The sequence below is a fragment of the Neovison vison genome, chromosome 1 (assembly GCF_020171115.1).
Source record: "Neovison vison isolate M4711 chromosome 1, ASM_NN_V1, whole genome shotgun sequence".
Lineage (NCBI taxonomy): Eukaryota > Metazoa > Chordata > Mammalia > Carnivora > Mustelidae > Neogale > Neogale vison.
The window spans coordinates 254,757,321-254,775,121 of NC_058091.1; the positions used below are offsets into that span (position 1 = coordinate 254,757,321).

General features: G+C 45.1%; 1 protein-coding gene across 1 annotated transcript; it reads right to left on the reverse strand.

Annotated features, from left to right (window-relative positions):
- Positions 1-3,837: 3,837 nt before the first annotated feature.
- Positions 3,838-12,064, reverse strand: RPL26L1 (ribosomal protein L26 like 1). The gene is given in 5 exon segments (XM_044229477.1): positions 3,838-4,206; positions 4,873-5,013; positions 11,896-11,962; positions 11,964-11,990; positions 11,992-12,064. Coding segments are annotated over 5 exon segments (432 nt in total). The 5' UTR covers positions 12,060-12,064; the 3' UTR covers positions 3,838-4,077.
- Between the last annotated feature and the right edge of the window lie 5,737 nt (positions 12,065-17,801).

Sequence of the window (17,801 nt, forward strand, 5' to 3'; positions counted from 1 at the left end):
AAGTAGGCACTCTTTTTATTTCCATCTTCTAAATGACATAACTGAGGGCCAGAGGTTAAGCGATTTGCCCGAGGTCATGCAGCCAGGAACTGACAGAGCTGGGATTAGAACTCTTGTATGATGTTGTGCTCCTACCCTTGACCACACATTGTGACTAACCCGGCTCAGTTTGTGTAGTCGGGTAGGTTCTAAGAGGGCTGTGAGGGCTGGTGGTGGGGATTACAGCTCTCAAATCTCTTATCTATCATTTGTACTGAACAAGTTACTGAAAACAAGCCAAGTCTGACTCCCATGAAACATAATAATTTAAGTTTATTGATGAGAATAATGGGGCCCAGACCAGGCTCTCAGGATGTCATCCTTACTCTAAATTTAATGTAGTATGAAACTCAACTTTTATGCAACTTCTGGGATACTAAATTATGTGTTGCGAATCAAGAGAAAACTCAAAATTATATATGCTGCATGTACATATAAATATATATATATATATATATATTTTTGGAGACAGAGACAGAGACAGAAACAGAGAGCGAGGGGTGAGTGGGACAGAGAGAAAGGGAGAGAGAGAATTCCAAAGAGGCTGTGCACCCAGAGTGAGCCCAACGCGTGGTTCCATCTCAAGACTCTGAGGTCATGACTGGAGGCAAAATTAAGAATAAGATGCTTGGGGAACCTGGGTGGCTCAGTAGGTTAAAGCCTCTGCCTTCAGCTCAGGTCATGATCCCAGGGTCCTGGGATCAAGCCCGCATCGGGCTCTCTGCTCAGCAGGGAGCCTGCTTCCCTCTCTCTCTCTGCCTACTTGTGATAAATAAATTAAAAAAAATAAATTAATTAAATTAAAATAAATTAAAAATAAATAAAATCTTAAAAAAAAGAATAAGATGCTTAACCGAGTCACTCACCTACTTTACTCCCCTACTTTACATATATCGTAATCCACAATTTCCCAAAGTTAACTGGTTGTAAGCCTCACATAAGAGACACGTCAGAAATATACATGCACTCGAGATTCAAAGAGGGCTCTCTCCAGAATTACTGCGTCAAGCAATCACCACCAATCCACGGGGCGGAGACTAATATTAGCAAGCATCAGAGTCACTCCCAAAGTCAGGAGAGTCTGATGGACCATTACATTAGTTTTTACATTTGGTAGGCATTTTCACCAAGAGAAGCATTTTTTTTTTTAAAGATTTTATTTATTTATTTGACAGAGATCACAAGTAGGCAGAGAGGCGGGCAGAGAGAGAGAGGAGGAAGCAGGCTCCCTGCTGAGCAGAGAGCCCGATGCGGGGCTCGATCCCAGGACCCTGAGATCATGACCTGAGCTGAAGGCAGAGGCTTAACCCAGGCGTCCCCAAGAGAAGCATTTTTAACCTTCTTACCCAGATAGGAAAACAAGCTCATTAAAAATGCCCCAAATCCAAAGCAGAATTTGAATCCAGATCCCTCTGGCTTCAGAGCCAAGACAGTATCCTTCTGCCTACTCTTAGTATATGTGCTTCCGAAGCGAGCACTCATTCTGCCTACTCTTGCATCAATGCCCCCAAATCAGAGAAAGCATATTGAACTTTGTGGTTTATGATTCCATTGATTTTTTTGTGTGTGAAAAAATTATTACTTCTTTCAGTGCAAAATGCATGTCAGAATTGGAAATTCCAGTAAACAATAGCAATATTAGCATTTGTAGTCCTCAGAAAGAGCTGATTTGATCCTGCCATTTTCCATGAGACAGCAAGGCAGCACAGGTATTAACTGTTTGATTTACTTGTGGGAGAACGGAAGCTCAGAGGAAGTTAACTTGTGCAAAGGCTATGACTATCCTGTGGCAGAGATGGTGAAAATGCTTTTCTAAGCAGCCCTACTGCTGCAAATATCTAGGTTCTTCTTGCTGCCCACAGATGTCCAGCCTCTTGCCAGACTCCAGAATAGGGCTGAAAGGGTAAAAGAAGGAACACCAGAGATAGATGGCTAACGTGGGATTTGGGTGGTCTTTGATGCAGTCAGGCTGGGGTTCAAATCTTGACTCTATCTCTTGTGTTCTCTGAGATCTGGACAATTAATCTAAACTCGTTTTTCTTCATCAGGAAAAATGGGAAATAACAGATTCAATCAACATTTACTAAGAAACTCCAATGTGTCAGGCCACTAGAGAGCCATAAAAGCCATTTTATAATTTTATGCATTTTTATCATTTATGAATTTTGATCAATAATTTATCACTGAAGCAAGGGAGGATTTTATTTACCTTTTTTTTTTTTTCTTTTTTGCTTTGAGTAGCTTCCAAGCCCAGTGTGGAGCCCACTGTGGGGCTTGAACTCACAACCTTGAGTCTGAGACCTGAGCTGAGATCAAGAATCAGGCACTTACCCGAATGAGCCACCCAGGTGCCCCAGGGAAGGATTTTGGATGTGGGTCTGAAGCTAAATCCTGAACGGTAACTAGAAGTTACGTAAGCAGAAAGAGTTAGGGGTCCCCAGAAAAACAAAAAGAAGTCATTTAAGGCCCAGCTATTTTCCATGACCTATGCCTAACTGGCTCTAGCTCTAGCATGCTTCTTGCAGAACTTCCTAGGAGGTGTCAGAATTACAGAGAAAAACAAAACCTCAACAGTTAAGGATTTTAAGGGAACAAAGAGAATGCAAAAATAGATTCTAGTAAGCCAGGAAATGGCCTAACCATATCAGAAATAATAAATCAGGGGCAAAACTCCCAGGGCTGTTTCAAAGGTAAGCAAGGCCCTTCATTCCTTCCCTCAGATAAGGAGCCCAAGACCCAAACCAGTTTATATTGGCTCTCAGAGCTTGCCCATAGCCCTTCCCCTTGCCCAACAGTTACCTCTGCTTCATTATAATGTTAAAATCCCCACCGAAGCAGAACATCATTAATATAACACACAATGTTTACATAGGCATGTTTCCTTAAGACATGTGCACAACCTTATGCCCACCTCTACGTATAATGAAGAAACTCCCCTTTCTGAATATTCATCGTAACCCTAAGAAAAACAAACAAACAAACAAAACTATTCATCCCTACTTGGGGAGTCATCGACTTGGAAGCAATTCCCTGTGATCTTATTTGCTGCAAATAAACTTTCCTTTGTATAACAACACCTGGTGTAGTCTCTCTAACTCCCTAAGGAGCGAACTCATGTTAGGGTGGTTGCAGTTCGATCTGGAGTCTAAAACTCAATATGCCAAGTGGGAGCCCGGCAAGTTGGGGACATGAATGGGGCAGACTGGATGGGGAGCAGCCAGCCTATGAGCTCCATGCAATGGATACTGTATCAGATCAGGGCCCCATGTAACTGGATAAAACAAGATCTGGATTTCTCTGTGAAATCCCTGAACTTTTAAATGTTGGCAACAGACCTAGTAAAATTACGAAAACAGAAGGACAAACATAATCTGCCTGTGAACCAAATCTTGCTGGACTCCAGGCTGTCGTCAGTTTCCTTAGCCAGCTCCAGGTGAGAGGAAGGACGCTTCAGTCATTTGGAAATGCACTTGCAAAGTCAAGACCTTGGGAAGGGTAACCTGGTCAGGGAGCTGCATGCCACTTGGTTGGGCTGGAGCACAAGGGAGAGGCAAGGGCCCAGGGAATAATCCATCAGACTTGAGACAGGTGTGCAGAGCAGCACCAGCCACTCAGTGAGGTCTTGTATGTGCCAGTTCACATCATGACTACCTCTGAGAGGGACAAACTCCTGAATTAGGGACCAGAGCTCTGGTCCACCCCATCAGCATGAGGGTCCCAGCATGAGGAGAGCGCCATCCTACCACTGCTATTCTGCTGCTCAGTACATTAAACATAAGAAAGAATGGCAACAAGGGATTTATAGTAAGATGAATTTTATCTATAAAACAATGCAAATTCCCCTTGGAATTAGGAAACCTTTTCAACTGTTATTCATAAAAATTATTAATCAAAACAGGAAAAGCGGATTTACAAAGCTACATTATCAACAGCAAAACATGAAGAGGAAACGTTTGGCAGACATCTTGAAAAGTTTCAAAGGAACACACGCCAGGCTAAAGGTCTACAGGTAAACCATGCTTGCACAACAGGTTATGTTCACTCCTGCATTTTCTCAGTAAGTTCTTCCTCATATTTGCCTTTCTCTTTTCCAACCTGTCGAGATTTGGCTTTGCGTTCAAGAATTTTTTTCCAATCTTTGTCCAGCTTTAGCCTGGTGATAACCACCTGTTTTAGAGTAAGAAAACAGATCTTTTATTTTTTTTTTAAGGAAAGAATTTATAATTATTTTCTACCGAAGAGCTTTTCCAAACAATAGCAGTTTGGGTTCCTTCTGCTACCTATCCTCCTACCCCTAACTTCCAAGAGAACCAGTTAGATAGTTTAGTGATATCAAATATTGTTTAGGCTGGGAAAATTATACTACCAACATGTTTCTCGTTCGTCTATCACCCTTTGGTCAGCAAAATATGTTGTTTTTTAAACTTCTGCATTCCAACCAGCTACTGTATCATAGATCATAAGAATAAGAAAGACCCTCACCACTTGGCCCCTACCTCAAAGTGTAGAAGAGAAAGACCGTATAATACAGTGCATGCAATAGGAGTACAAATGAAGAACAGCCTATTCCACCAGGTGGGCGTGAGGGCCACAGGAACAGATGGTCTCTCTTCTCCCCCTGGACATCACCTGGTAGCAAAGTGATGCCCACAATACCTGGAACCCTCTTGCAACCTGCTCAAACACAGAGCCTTCACCAAGGATGACAAAACAGACAAGAAAAGAATCTGGGTCCTTGAAGGTATCACTAGGCCAAAGAACAGATCAAGCCTGCCTGACTTCCCTCTAGAAGCAGCTACACAGCTGCTACCACTGCCCGGTCCCAGGCCATACCTTGCTCGGGTGAATGCCCACATGGACAGTTGTACCATTAGCTTTCTCACGCTGCACCTGCTCGATGTAGATGACATACTTCTTTCTGTACACCTGGACTACCTTGCCAATTTGCTGACCTTTGTAGTGTCCTCGAATGACCTAAGAGAAAACATAAAAGAGAATTCCTCCCCATTCTAACATGTGAATGTCACAATGAGGAAACTAATTATCAGGAATACACAGACTAACATGTAACTTCTTGCACAAAAGCAGATTAACCCTAGCAGTCAAAAGTCAGCTATTTTTGGCTATAAATCTGGTCTGTATTGTTCTAAGTCAGGTGAAAATTCTTCACCTGAATTTCTTTCTTATCTGAAACAAAAAATTCCTTGAACTAGAATAGCCACCACAGAACTAGTCCTGAGAGTAAAAAAGTATAACCACTGCACACCCAAAACTAACAGTCTTATATATCAATTTTACTTCAGTTAAATAAAAGGAAGTAAAATTTAAGAATGAAAAAATATAATCATTCTCAAGGGATTAAATGGAGGATGGTTAAAGATACTCTACTGAGACTCTCCTGCAACCATTTAAAATCTGTGCTTTTGAAAAATAACTTATGACCTAGGAAAATGCTCATGATAGGACCTTTAGGGAAAAAAAAAAAGAAAACAAAGCTTTATATGAAATACAGTGTGAATGTTGTATGCATATGTTTCAGTTATATGACATATAACACAATGGAATGGAAATGTATCTAAGTGTCAATAATGGTTGCCAGGAAGTAGGATTATGGATGACTTTTAAAGAAATGTATCATTCTTCCAAATCTCAAGATTTTTTTTTCAGTGTGGGGCTTGAGCTCACAACCTTGAGCTCAAGACCTCAGCTGAGATCAAGAGTCAGATACTCAACTGACTGAGCTACCCAGGTGTCCCCAAATTTCAAGATTTCTATAATTAACACAAATATTTTACAGTCAGAAAAAAATTAAAATGTTAAATTTAAATCTCTTGGGCTCTTCTCACATACTAAAAATCTTACTCACACTCCAACACTATTCAAGACCAACGAGAGTATGGTTTCTCTGAAGGCACAAGCCTATTCAAAAGGAGCCACAATAGAGCTGATGCTGATTTTAAGAAACATGAAGGAAATACCACATATAAAACGCTAGACTATCTCAACATTCCTAAAATGTCTATTTAGATTATTTGGCTTACTTACTAAGGTGATCTTCAGGTTAAAGAGAGAATAGCCATGCGTTACTGAAAACCCACCACTCTATATGACCAGAGACTCTCACATGGAAAAGTGTGTGAAAAAGTCCCTCTTGACCAACATCATCAAGACTGAAGAAAGAGATTAATAAATTAAGTCCAAAGGAACACCCTGATTAAAGAGAACTGGACCCAACGAGGAGAGGGCTAGGACAAGACTCACCCCGCTGGCCTGGAAAGGGAAAGGAGAAGAGGCAAAGATGGTATCCAGGGTCTGGCTGAGCAACTGGATGGATGAATATGCCTTTCCCAGAGGCATGGAACATAGAGGAAGAAACATTTTGTTTTTAATTTTTTAAGATTTTATTTACTTATTTGACAGAGATCACAGGTAGGCAGAGGCAGGCAGAGAGAGAGGGGGAAACAGGTTCCCTTTTGAACAGAGAGCCTGATGTGGGGCTCGATCCCATGATCCTGAGATTGTGACTTGGGCTGAAGGCAGAAGCTTAACCCACTGAGCCACCCAGGCGCCCCAGGAAGAAACATTTTAGGAGAAAACAGTATAGTTAGGACCACGCTGAGTTTGAGGTGTATCGTGATATTCTAGTGCAGAATTCCAATCACAGCTGGAAGACCAAATGGGTCTGCAATGAAGACCTGGGAGTCCTCTGAAGATGGCAACTCAGAGCCTAATTTTGTTCAGGGAGCTTGTGGTATGAGGGCAGACTGTAGAAATCTGAGGAAAGCCAACATTTTGGAAAGGCTTATGAGGAAGACTGAAGTGGCCACAGAAAATGGGTAACTGGGGGAATGTGGGGTACTACAGCCAAGGAAAGAATGTCAAGGAATGGTCATCTAGAGGAAGGATAAAGGAACAAATGTGACAGGCTGGTCACTGGTGATCATGGCTAGTGTGCTTCCAGTGGAACAGAGGGATGGAAGCTATTTACGTAAAGATAATGAATTCACCAGAGATTAGGTCACTGAGGTCAGGCAACAAAAAAGAGAAATTCTCTGGCTTCATCTTAATGTAATGGGTAACAGTTAACCAATAAACAGGCAAATATGTAATCACTAACTGGAGTAGGGCACACAGAAACTTACTGGATCCTAACTATGGTGATGGCAACATGGCTTTTCATCTGCCAAAACTCACCTGTGCACTTTACTATATGTAAATCATGACTCCGTTTTATTTATTTTTCACTTGTGGAATCATTTAATAATTCACTAACGTTGTACAGAAGTACAATAACAAGAGCTAAGGGGAATGTTGGAGTGACTGAAGTTAACAGGTACAAAATCATGATTACATAAAGTTTCAGACTACAGAAGGGGGCGGGGTGGAGATCACAAGTGTTGTGAAAGAGAAAGGTATTCATTTGGTTCCGAAATGGAAAGGAGTGGCTCTGGGACAGACACACATTGTGCACGGGTGACCATAAGATCTGCAAAACTGCCCTGCTAGCTAGAGAGATCATTTAGTCGTCTGGGACAGGAACGAAAAGGCTTCCATCATTTGATAGCAAATGGAGGCTACTACAGATTTCTAAAGACAGTAATCTGTAAAAAATTGAGAAGCTAGAGGCAAGGACTCTTGAAATAATCCAGATACAGAATAACCGGAGCTACAAATGAATGTAAAGATGACAGGCTGCATTAAAAAGCAGTCACTCCTGGGCACGGGATGATGAAGGAGATGGGTTAGAGGAGGTTAAGCATACCATCTTGGAGGAAGCATGGGTAGGAGGGAGCTGCCAAGCACAAGGCAAAGCAGGGCCAAGCTGAAGTGTCCTTGCAAAGAAGATAATGAGTTCTAAAAAAACCAACCCAAAAAATAAGAGAACTGGCAAGAAGGAGCAGGAATTCAAACCAAATTGAATGTCCTGATCTAGAGGTGCACAGGTCAAAATAAATGCCGCAATTACAAGGGGTGGGGGAGTAGTGTGCTGCAGAGAAAGAAGAACTAAGCGAGAGTAAAGGTTCACCAGCAAAAAGTTAAGGAGCTTCATAGGCCAGAGAACCGGCAAGCCCTCATCAAGGAGGACCTTGATATGGCCTTAATATAGAAGCCAGAAAGGACAGACTTCTGATGTGTGTCTCCTTGGCTGTCAGTCATGGCTCCTCTGAGCTTATCCTGAACTCGCCTAGAATCTTCAAGAGTTCCCAAAGGCAGAAAAGTCGTGTTCCTCTCATGAGCCCAGCTTTCAATCAGTGTCTACAGAGAATAGGTTTTAAAATTCTAACCTTGAGAGCTAGGGCAGAGATGCCCTCTCCAACTTTGTTGAGATGCGGCGGGCAGTTTACATTATCTCAAAAGGCAGCTGGGACTTCAATCATTTTGCTTCAGTTTCACGAACAGAGTAGTGGAGTCAAAGCTCTGAGCTGGCTGAAGGTTGAAAGTATTTCCAGCTGTGATGCCCTGACTTGGCACGCCTGTTCTGGAACCACACCTGGATCCTGGACTCAGGGAGCAGGGTGAGCGCAGACAGGTGCTGGCACAGGCAGATGTTGGGGTACATGGTCGGGAGGAAGATGAGCTCCAGCAGCTGAAGGTGGACCCAGTACGCCTCAGTTTAAAAAGAAATAAAATCAAATTGTATTCACTGCCAGGAAGCAAATATATGTAGAAGGTGTAATGATACCATGTTGATTAATGTATCTGGGAAGGCTTTTCTGGGCAACTGACATATAACATTTGAAAATGAGAAGTCAGGTAAAGGGGAGAAGGAAGAGCACTCCAGGCAAAGGGAGCCTTTGGGGCAAAGACCCTGAGGGAGGAGAGATCAAAGCATATTTAAGGACCTGAAAAGGCCAGTGTGTCTGAAGAACAGAGCATGTGGAGGCATAACAGGCTGAAACGAGGCTGGGCAAGCAGACCAGGACTGAGACACACGAGGCCTTGTTTTCAATGATTTTAGATTTATAGTAAGCAGTCAAGCACCAATGATAGGTTCTAAGCAGAATCTAATTTGCAAAAAATGCCCCTCTGTGAAGAATGCCTGACCAGGGTAAGAGTGAAAGCTGGAGTGTCTTGAACTAAACTGGAAATGTAAAGAAATGGTCATAATTAAGACTTATTTTAGAGACAGAATCAACAAAATTAAGTAAGAGATTAGACATGGGTTAGGAAGAGAGAGACATTAGGGAGAACTGAAAGGTTTATGACACAGGCAAGTGAAAAAGTGTTGCCTATTGAAATGTGAAAGATGGGAGGAAAAGCAGATTAGAGACAGTGTTCCAGTCAAGAGTACTTCCAGACTGAAAGCTTGAGATGACTATGAGGTTTGCATACGTAGTTAGATTTACAGGCCTGTGCTCTGGACAGTGGTTTGGGCTGGGATATAAAAAAGGGACTTGTTAGCACAGGGCAGACGTTTAGATCTTGGAATAGATATTATCACCCAGGGAGGCAATGTACGCAAGATGAGATGTTAGACCACGTGCACACCCTGACAAACTCCAGCATTCAGAGATCAGAGGAGACGAGCAAGGGAATCTGAGAAGTCAAAAGTAAACTGAGCCTGAACGGTCACGGAAACCAAAAAGTCAGACTATTTCAAGAAGGCAGTGCTACCTATGCCAAATGCTGCTGAAAAAGTCAAGCATGAGACCAAGATGTGTCCACTGTATTTATTTATTTTTTTTTAAAGATTTTATCTATGTATCCGACAGAGAGAGATCACAAGCAGGCAGAGAGGCAGGCAGAGAGAGGAGGAAGCAGGCTCCCTGCCGAGGAGAGAGCCCGACGTGGGGCTCGATCCCAGGACCCTGGGACCACAACCCAAACCGAAGTCAGAGACCCCAACCCACTGAGCCACCCAGGCGTCCGTGTCCACTGGATTTACTCACAGATAGGTTACTGGTGATCTCAGCCAAAAGCAGTCTTCTATTAGGTAATGCGATACAGATCAGGCTGGAGAGGGTCTAGGCATAAATGGGGAGGTGAGGAAATGTAGGCAACTCTTGAGTAAACTTTTGAATAGGGCAGCTACTATTCTGTAGTAGTAGCTGGAAGGAAATGGGAGGCCTGGAAGAGAATCTAAACTTTCCAGTTTTCTTGCAAAATCAAGAATCTGACAAAAGGGAGCCTGCATTTCCCCTGGTAGCGGTGGGCTGAAGGTACACCACAATTTTCTTTAAATGAGGCATGAGCAAAAAAAAAAAAAAAGAGGCATGAGCTTTCCAGTTGCTCTTTTCTTGCCATCAGCCAACATCTCTTTTTTTTTTTTTTTTAGATTTTTTTTTTTTATTCATTTATTTATTTATTTGACAGAGAGAGATCACAAGTAGGCAGAGAGGCAGGCAGAGAGAGAGAGAGGAGGAAGCAGGCTCCCTGCTAAGCAGAGAGCCCGATGCGGGACTCGATCCCACGACCCTGAGATCATGACCTGAGCCGAAGGCAGCAGCTTAACCCACTGAACCACCCAGGCGCCCCAACCAACATCTCTTTTTTAATTTGCCTACCTAGCCCTTCTAGGCATTTGCAATTCCCCCATTCTAGAACACGTCTGATGGGAAGGACCCAGAAGAGAAGTTGCAACTGTTGAACATACCTCTCAACTATTCTTCCCACTCTATTCCTGTCATTCCCTTAGGCCAAATTATCCCTTGGTTTCAAGCTTCTCCTCAAAATGTTCCTCGAAGCTTCAAAGCGTCCCAGTGCCCTGGAAGATACCCCAAATCCCTTAGCCTTACCCCCATTTCATTCTCTAAAACAATGGTTCTCAATTAGGGGAAGGGGACGGGTGAATTTGGTCCCCGGGGACATTTGACAACACCTGGAAATGTTTTTGTTTGTCACAAATGTGAGAAGGTACTACCAGCATCTAGTGGGGAGAGGTCAGGGATGCAGCTAAACATCCTACCATGCACAGGAAAGCTCCCCACAACAGAGAACTATCCTATCCAAGATGTCAACAGTGCTGAGGCTGGGAATCCCTGCTCTAAAATGTTGAGCTCCATGGTGACAGGTGCCTAGTCAGTCCTGCTTACTGCTAGTGTCTGTAACAGTGCCTGGTCCCTTCAATACTACTTCAAGGAGTTCATCTACCCCCTCTATTTCAGTCATCCCTCACTCTCTCTCTTACCACACATCCGAAGCTCTAGGAAGAACAAGACAGCTTCACTTTCTCACAAGGATTGTTTTCTTTCATAAGTTCATGCCTCCGACTTGCTGCTTCCCTAGTCTCTCTGCCAAATCCAGTATCACCCAACGCCCAGCCCCTGCTACACCCAGTACTACAGAAACATTACTCGTATCATGGCACTTTCTCCTGGAGAATCTGGTTCCCAAGAGCCACCCTGAGCAATGCCTGGGAAACCTGCAGCCAGGGGACTAAATCTAAAAGCAAAGTTTTGCTTGACTAGTATACAACTTTTCTTAAACAGTCATTATTGGGGCACCTGGGTGGCTCAGTGAGTTAAAGCCTCTGCCTTTGGCTCAGGTCATGATCCCAGGGTCCTGGGATCGAGCCCCGAGTTGGGCTCTCTGCTCACCAGGGAGCCTGCTTCCTTTCCTCTCTCTGCCTGCTTGTGATCTGTCAAATAAAGAAAGAAAATCTTTAAAAAAACAACAACAACAACAACAGTCATTATTATTAAGGGATTGCATCTGAAAGCTCTACGTTAAGCCGGGTAGGCACATTGGTGGCTGTGGGCTCCATCTCCGGTTGGATACATCTGCCGGGTAACATTAATTGCCAGGGTCCTGAGGGCATGAAAGTCTACAACTTCCCTACGTCCTAGGACACATGACATTCTTAGGCGGCACCAGAGCGACACGCAGCTGGGCAACGAGAGCCTGAGGGAGACCAACCTGGACGTCGTCGTCCTTGCGGATGGGCATGGAGCGAACGTTGTACTTCTGCCTCAGCTCCTTGGAGTGGGGAAGACATGATCTTCCTGCGCACGCGAGGGCGCACTGAAGTGGCGTTTACGGTTTTTGCTGCGGTCCAAGGTAACGAAGGGGATGAACTTCATGCTGACCGTCTGCAAAGAGAAGCGTGAGGAGGAGGAGGGTGCTCAGTTGGGTACCAGGGCCTGCTCTCCACCCAAGACACTCCTCCCCATCGCTGCACAGGGACTCTGCGGGAGGTGGCCTCGGGTGGAGGTGACTGAAGGAGGAGAATCGGGGAAGCGAAGGGTCTGGGTGTTACAGAGTAAGGCAAGCTTGGGGAGTGCCCGCCTGACCAGAGGGGCCATGGGAAGAGGGCGGCACTGGGACCTCGAGGCTGACTGTGGGAGGAAGATTCGAGCAGGACAAGAATGCCGGGCCGGAAGTCACGCAAAGACATCCTTCCAGAACGTCGGGGAAGGATCCACAGGGCGGAGAGCTTCTCTCTCGGACAAAACACCACTCTCTACCCACCTTTCGCGCCCGTTAGGTTCGGGCCCTGAACGCGCAAGGCCGGAAGTGAGGGCTTCGTTGCCGCGCAAGCGTAGAAAGGAAGCGGAGCCCCCTTCCCGCCGGAGCGAGACTGGGTGGCGCCCCCTGCGACTTGGGGTGGGATCGCAGCGCCTCATTCCAAGGGGGCCAGTTCAGGGCTGTGGGGCTTCCGGAGTCCCGCTAGGACCCACGAAGAGTTGGCTCGGCTTGGGAGAAGAGGTATACTTCTCTAGGGCCTGCATTAGAGACCTACTAGTGTCTTAAAAATAGGCTCACCAGAATCTCTTTCTTATTCCAAACTCTTTCTTTGCCTCTTCTTACCCTCCCTTGAGGTGATTTAGCTGTGAAATGTTAGTTGTTGGATGCTTTGGGCATTCATGATGATCCAAACGCAGTCCGCTGACTTGCTCCTTCAAAATCAGAGAAGCTTGTTCAAAATGCAAATTTTTGTGATCCATCACAGTCCTTTGAAACCAGGCAGTGATAGGTCCAGGTTTTAAAGCAAGCAGTCCCCTCCTCCCGCCCACCCAAAGATTTTGAGGTGCAACAATGTTTGGAGATTGTGAGAACCAACAGCCTGGTCTTGCAAAACTTTCCCCCAGTTTTTTAGTCCTTCTGGGTGATGGAGGGAAAAGGTTGGGGTTCCAAGCCAAGAGTCAAGAAAGAATTCTTGAGATGTCTTTGGTGCAAAAAGGTGATTTTATTAAAGCATAAGGACAGGACCCATGGACAGAAAGAGCTGCACTGGAGTCCTGAGGAATGACCGATTATAAACTTTCAAGTTTGGAGGGGGTCAGGGGTAGCATAAGTCTCTAAAGAATTTTGGAAGCTGGACATCTGCATGGCTCAGTGGGTTAAAGCCTCTGTCTTCGGCTCAGGCCATTATCCCAGGGTCCTGGGATGGAGCCCCGCATCAGGCTCTCTGCTCAGCAGGGATCCTGCTTCTCCTCCCTCTCTGCCGGCTTCTCTGCCTACTTGTGATCTCTGTCTGTCAAATAAATAAATAAAATCTTAAAAAAAAAAAAAAAGAATTTTGGAAGCAAGGTTACCAGGACCTTGAGGGGGCTAGATAGTATGGGGGAAAGGTCATTTTTTTACTAATAAAACCTTAGTCATGAGACCCTTCAGCTGTATATAGTGGGCCTTATTCTTGGGGAATGATTACCAACACGCATCTTGTGGGGGGGGAGGGGTGGAGATAAAGGAAGTTTCCAAAGGAATTTTTATATGTTGAAGTAGACTTACAGGATCCTGGGGGTAGGGCTAAGGTTGCCTTTTGCCCTCAGCAAAGTATTAACATCGAGGCAATTGAGTCCCTAGAGAAATGTCACTCAGCCTGTTTAAAGACTTGCCGGTGGGCTGTGAGTAGTAAGGAAATTTAATAATTTTTCTTCTGCCTTTGTTTCCCACATTACTAGGGAGGAGTTGTAGAATCAGACCTGGACCCAATTGCCTCTTCGTGTGGCTGGATGTTGGGGAGATGCCTCCATGTTTCTGAGCCTCAGTTTTCTCATCTGTGAAATGGGGATATCTTAGCAGGCGACTCATACAGTTGTTATGAGGGTTAAATGAATTAGTCCATTGGGAGTGTTTAGAATTCACTTACAGTAAGCCGTTATTCCTAATAAAAGAAGAGGGGCTTGCTCCAGGACAGCCCTACATTGGGGCCTCACATCCGTGAGTCCTCACTTTCAGACCTTGGCTATTAAGTCCCAGTGACACAAACTGTAAGCTTTCTGTTTGCTGTAAACACATTCCGCGTACGTTGGGGGTGGGGGGACCCCCCGAGACTCTGAAGCAGGATCTCACCTGCAGGCTAGTGCGGCCCTGCCCTGCCCTCCCAAGTCTGCCCTGCACTCCTGAGTCTGCCCTGCCCTACTCTGCCCTCCCGAGTCTGCCCTGCCTTACCCTGCCCTCCGGAGTCTGCCCTGCCTTGCCCTGCTCTGCCCTCCCCTCCAGAATCTGCCCTCTGGAGTCTGCCCTCTCTGGCGGGTGCCCTTCGCTTGCCCGTCGCGCCCCGCCCAGTGGTATCCGGACTCCGCCTTCCCTCACCGGAAGACCGCCCCCAGGGTCGGCCGCCGCCCCACGTACTAAAAAGGCTAATTAGGCTACTGGAAATGAAAGGTCTGGCTGTGGGGGTGACTCCCAGTGTGGGATCGACTCATTTATCGAAAGAATTGATTCATTCATTCAGTTCACACGTATCGAGCTCCTACTTTGTGGCACATAGCAGACAGAACGTTTTGTGGTGCTCAGTTAAGGGAGGGACACCCTGAAATTCAGAGAGGAGCTTGTCTTGCCAGACTCGGGCAGGTCCCCTGCTCTCCGTTTATTAGTGTCTTCAGGAATATGGTGATACACTTGTTAAACACCAGCATTTACTCATACTCATGATGAACCCGGGCATCTGCATGGTCCCTGAACCTGCTGGGTCCTATTTTAGGTCTCATTCCAGACCCCCCCACCCACCCACCCACCCCTCCACCCCGCTCCCGCACGCGCGCAGTGTTGGAAACTTCTGGCTCTCAGACTTAGGGACAATGGCCAACACCTCAGCTGTTTGGAGAAGCTATGGCAGCAGGGTAAGCGGTGTGAAACTTATTGAGGCAATAGCAATCTAAAGGCCGTCAGGCTCCCAGAGTGAGGAGGTTGGGGGGTAGGTGAGAAGCCTAAGAAAAGAGGATCTTAAATGCCTTCACCACAAAAAAGAAATGGCAATTGTGGAGGTGATGGAAGTGTAAACTAAGCCACTACGGTAGTCATTTTGGAATACCTGAGTCTATCAGCTCGACTTTGTACACATTAAACTCCCAGTATTATAGGTCACCATGAGGACAGACCGTTACAACCCAGGATAATCAAATTATGTTCATGATCTCCCAGGGCAGGGGTTGTTTGTTTGTTTCTTTTTCTTTTCTTTTTTTAAGATTTTATTTATTTGACAGAGAGAAGAGAGAGAGAGAGAGAGAGAGAGAGATCACAAGTAGGCAGAGAAACAGGCAGAGACAGAGAGGAAAGCAGGCTCCCGGCTGAGCAGAAAGCTCGATGTGGGGCTCAATCCCAGGACCCTAAGATCATGACACCAACCGAAGGAAGAGACTTAACCCCCTGAGCCACCCAGGCGCCCCACAGGGAGGTGTTTCTTTACACCCCTCACCCCACACTCAGTAAAATGAAGACAGGTGCAATGACATAACCAGTTAAGATCTTGAGAGCCACTCTAATGAGGCTTGGTGGGATAGGCTACTATTTTGCCTCATGCCCACCCTTAGAAGCATGCACAGCAACTGATACAGAACTCAGGGATCGAGGACAGTGCTAGCACAGAGGAAATGCCTGGGGAATATTTTGTGTCTGAGGCAGAAGGTGGTATAATGGGGAAATATATGAGCCCTGATTCTTGTTGCCTGGGTTTGGATCTCCATCACTTCCTGGCTGGGTAGCTTTGGGTAAGATATTTAGCCTCTTGGTTACTCACTTACCTCATCAGAAAAATGAGAATAATAGTATTTACCTCATTGGTTTGGCGCCAGGATTAAATGAATCCCTAGCATGATATCTGGCACAAAGTAAGCACTTAATAAATGGTAGAAATTACTGAATAGTAATGGCTAATCCTACTTGGCTGAGCACTTAATGTTAGGCCTTGTGCTAAGTTTTACAAATGTCACATTATTTAATCTGGTAAACAATCCTCTGAATTGTTCATTTTACTGGTAAAAAAACAAAAACAAAAACAGGTTCTGTGGGGGCACCTGGGTGGCTCAGTCAGTTAAATGTCCCACTCTTAATTTTGGCTCAGGTCATGATTTCAGGGTCAAGAGATTGAGCCCCAACTCAAGCTTCCTGCTCAGCAGGGAGTCTGCTCCATGATTCTCTCTCTCTCTCTCCCTTTGTCCCTACCTACCCCCATGCCCGCACTCTTGCATGCTCTCAAGTAAATAAATCTTTAAGGAAAAAGAAAAAATAAAAACAGGTTCTGAATGATTTTGTTTTTAATTTTTTTTTTTTAAGTAGGCTCCATATCCAGTATGGGGCTTGAACTCATCACCCTGAGATCAAGAGTCGCATTCTCTACTGACTGAGCCAGCCAAGCGCCGCAAATAGGTTCTGAACGAGACGGGAGCAGAGGATGAACACAATCCACCATTAGATACTCAATATGCTTATTGTTATCTTTCAGCCAATAAAGATAACGATGAGACCCATAGTCAATTGATATAGGATGAGGTCTATTGTGCTGAAGAGTAAACTAATAATAACAATAATAATAATATTAATAGCACGATCCCATTTTGTTTATGGAAGGATATCGCAACAATGTTAATGATCACCTCTGATTAGTGGAATCAGAGCCCACTTTAATTTTTCCTTTTTTCCCTTTTGTGCTCTTTTCCAATTTTCCTCCAATGGGGCCATGAGCATGTATCATTTGTGTAATTAAAATGTTTTAGGGCCTTACATTTTTAAGAAGATCCCCAAATGTTCAATTTAACTTCCCTTGCAGGCTTACTAAAAAGGAAGAAAACAAAAACAAAAGTACCCTTACCACTTTCAATTTCCCCTTTTTTGTGGGGTGGGGGTCAGTTCCCCTCTTTGGAGGTGGATAAGATGCTCTTGGGGACTGAGGCAGAACCATACAGTTCTTCATAACCCTGGGGTGAGGTGGACATGAGTTTGAATTCCAACTTTACCACCTGCTGTCTTTGTGATGGAGAAAAGTTACTCAATCTGTTTTGTCCTTCGTACAAAGGAGGGAATACCCACCGGGGAGGGTAGGATGGCTGTGAGGGCTGGGAAAGGCGAGGCCTGAACATTCACTCCTTGCCTGGCGTGTGGAGAATGCCCAGCCGTTGGTAGCTACTTCTACAAGAGTGAAGATAATAAACTTATTTTGGTCAGAATCAAGTGCATGACCTCATCACTACATGACTGGCCCAAGACAACTGCTGGGGAGGGAAAAAGGTCTTGGGGGAATGTTCTCCTTCACGCAGTCCCCCTCTCACATTCCTGGACCACGGCAGCTATCTCCTGGAGCCGCTAATGAGCCAATTTCTTAAGAAGGGATTAGGACCAGCGGTGGCCTGTCTCACTGAGAAAATGTGTCTCTTTGTTTCTGGCAAGAATCAAAAATGAGTCTGTGACATATAGTAATAAAAACGAATGACAGCTGTCCCTTATAAGTGCCATTGCTACATCCCACTTCTTCCCAAGCTTCACACCTGCTCTGTGGTACCTCCTCCCTATCCCCCCACCAAGCAGCATGGGCTGCAGGACTTGCGGTGCTCTCTTCCCTGATACATCTCTGTAACTTCCCCTCCTGTGTGACTGCAACC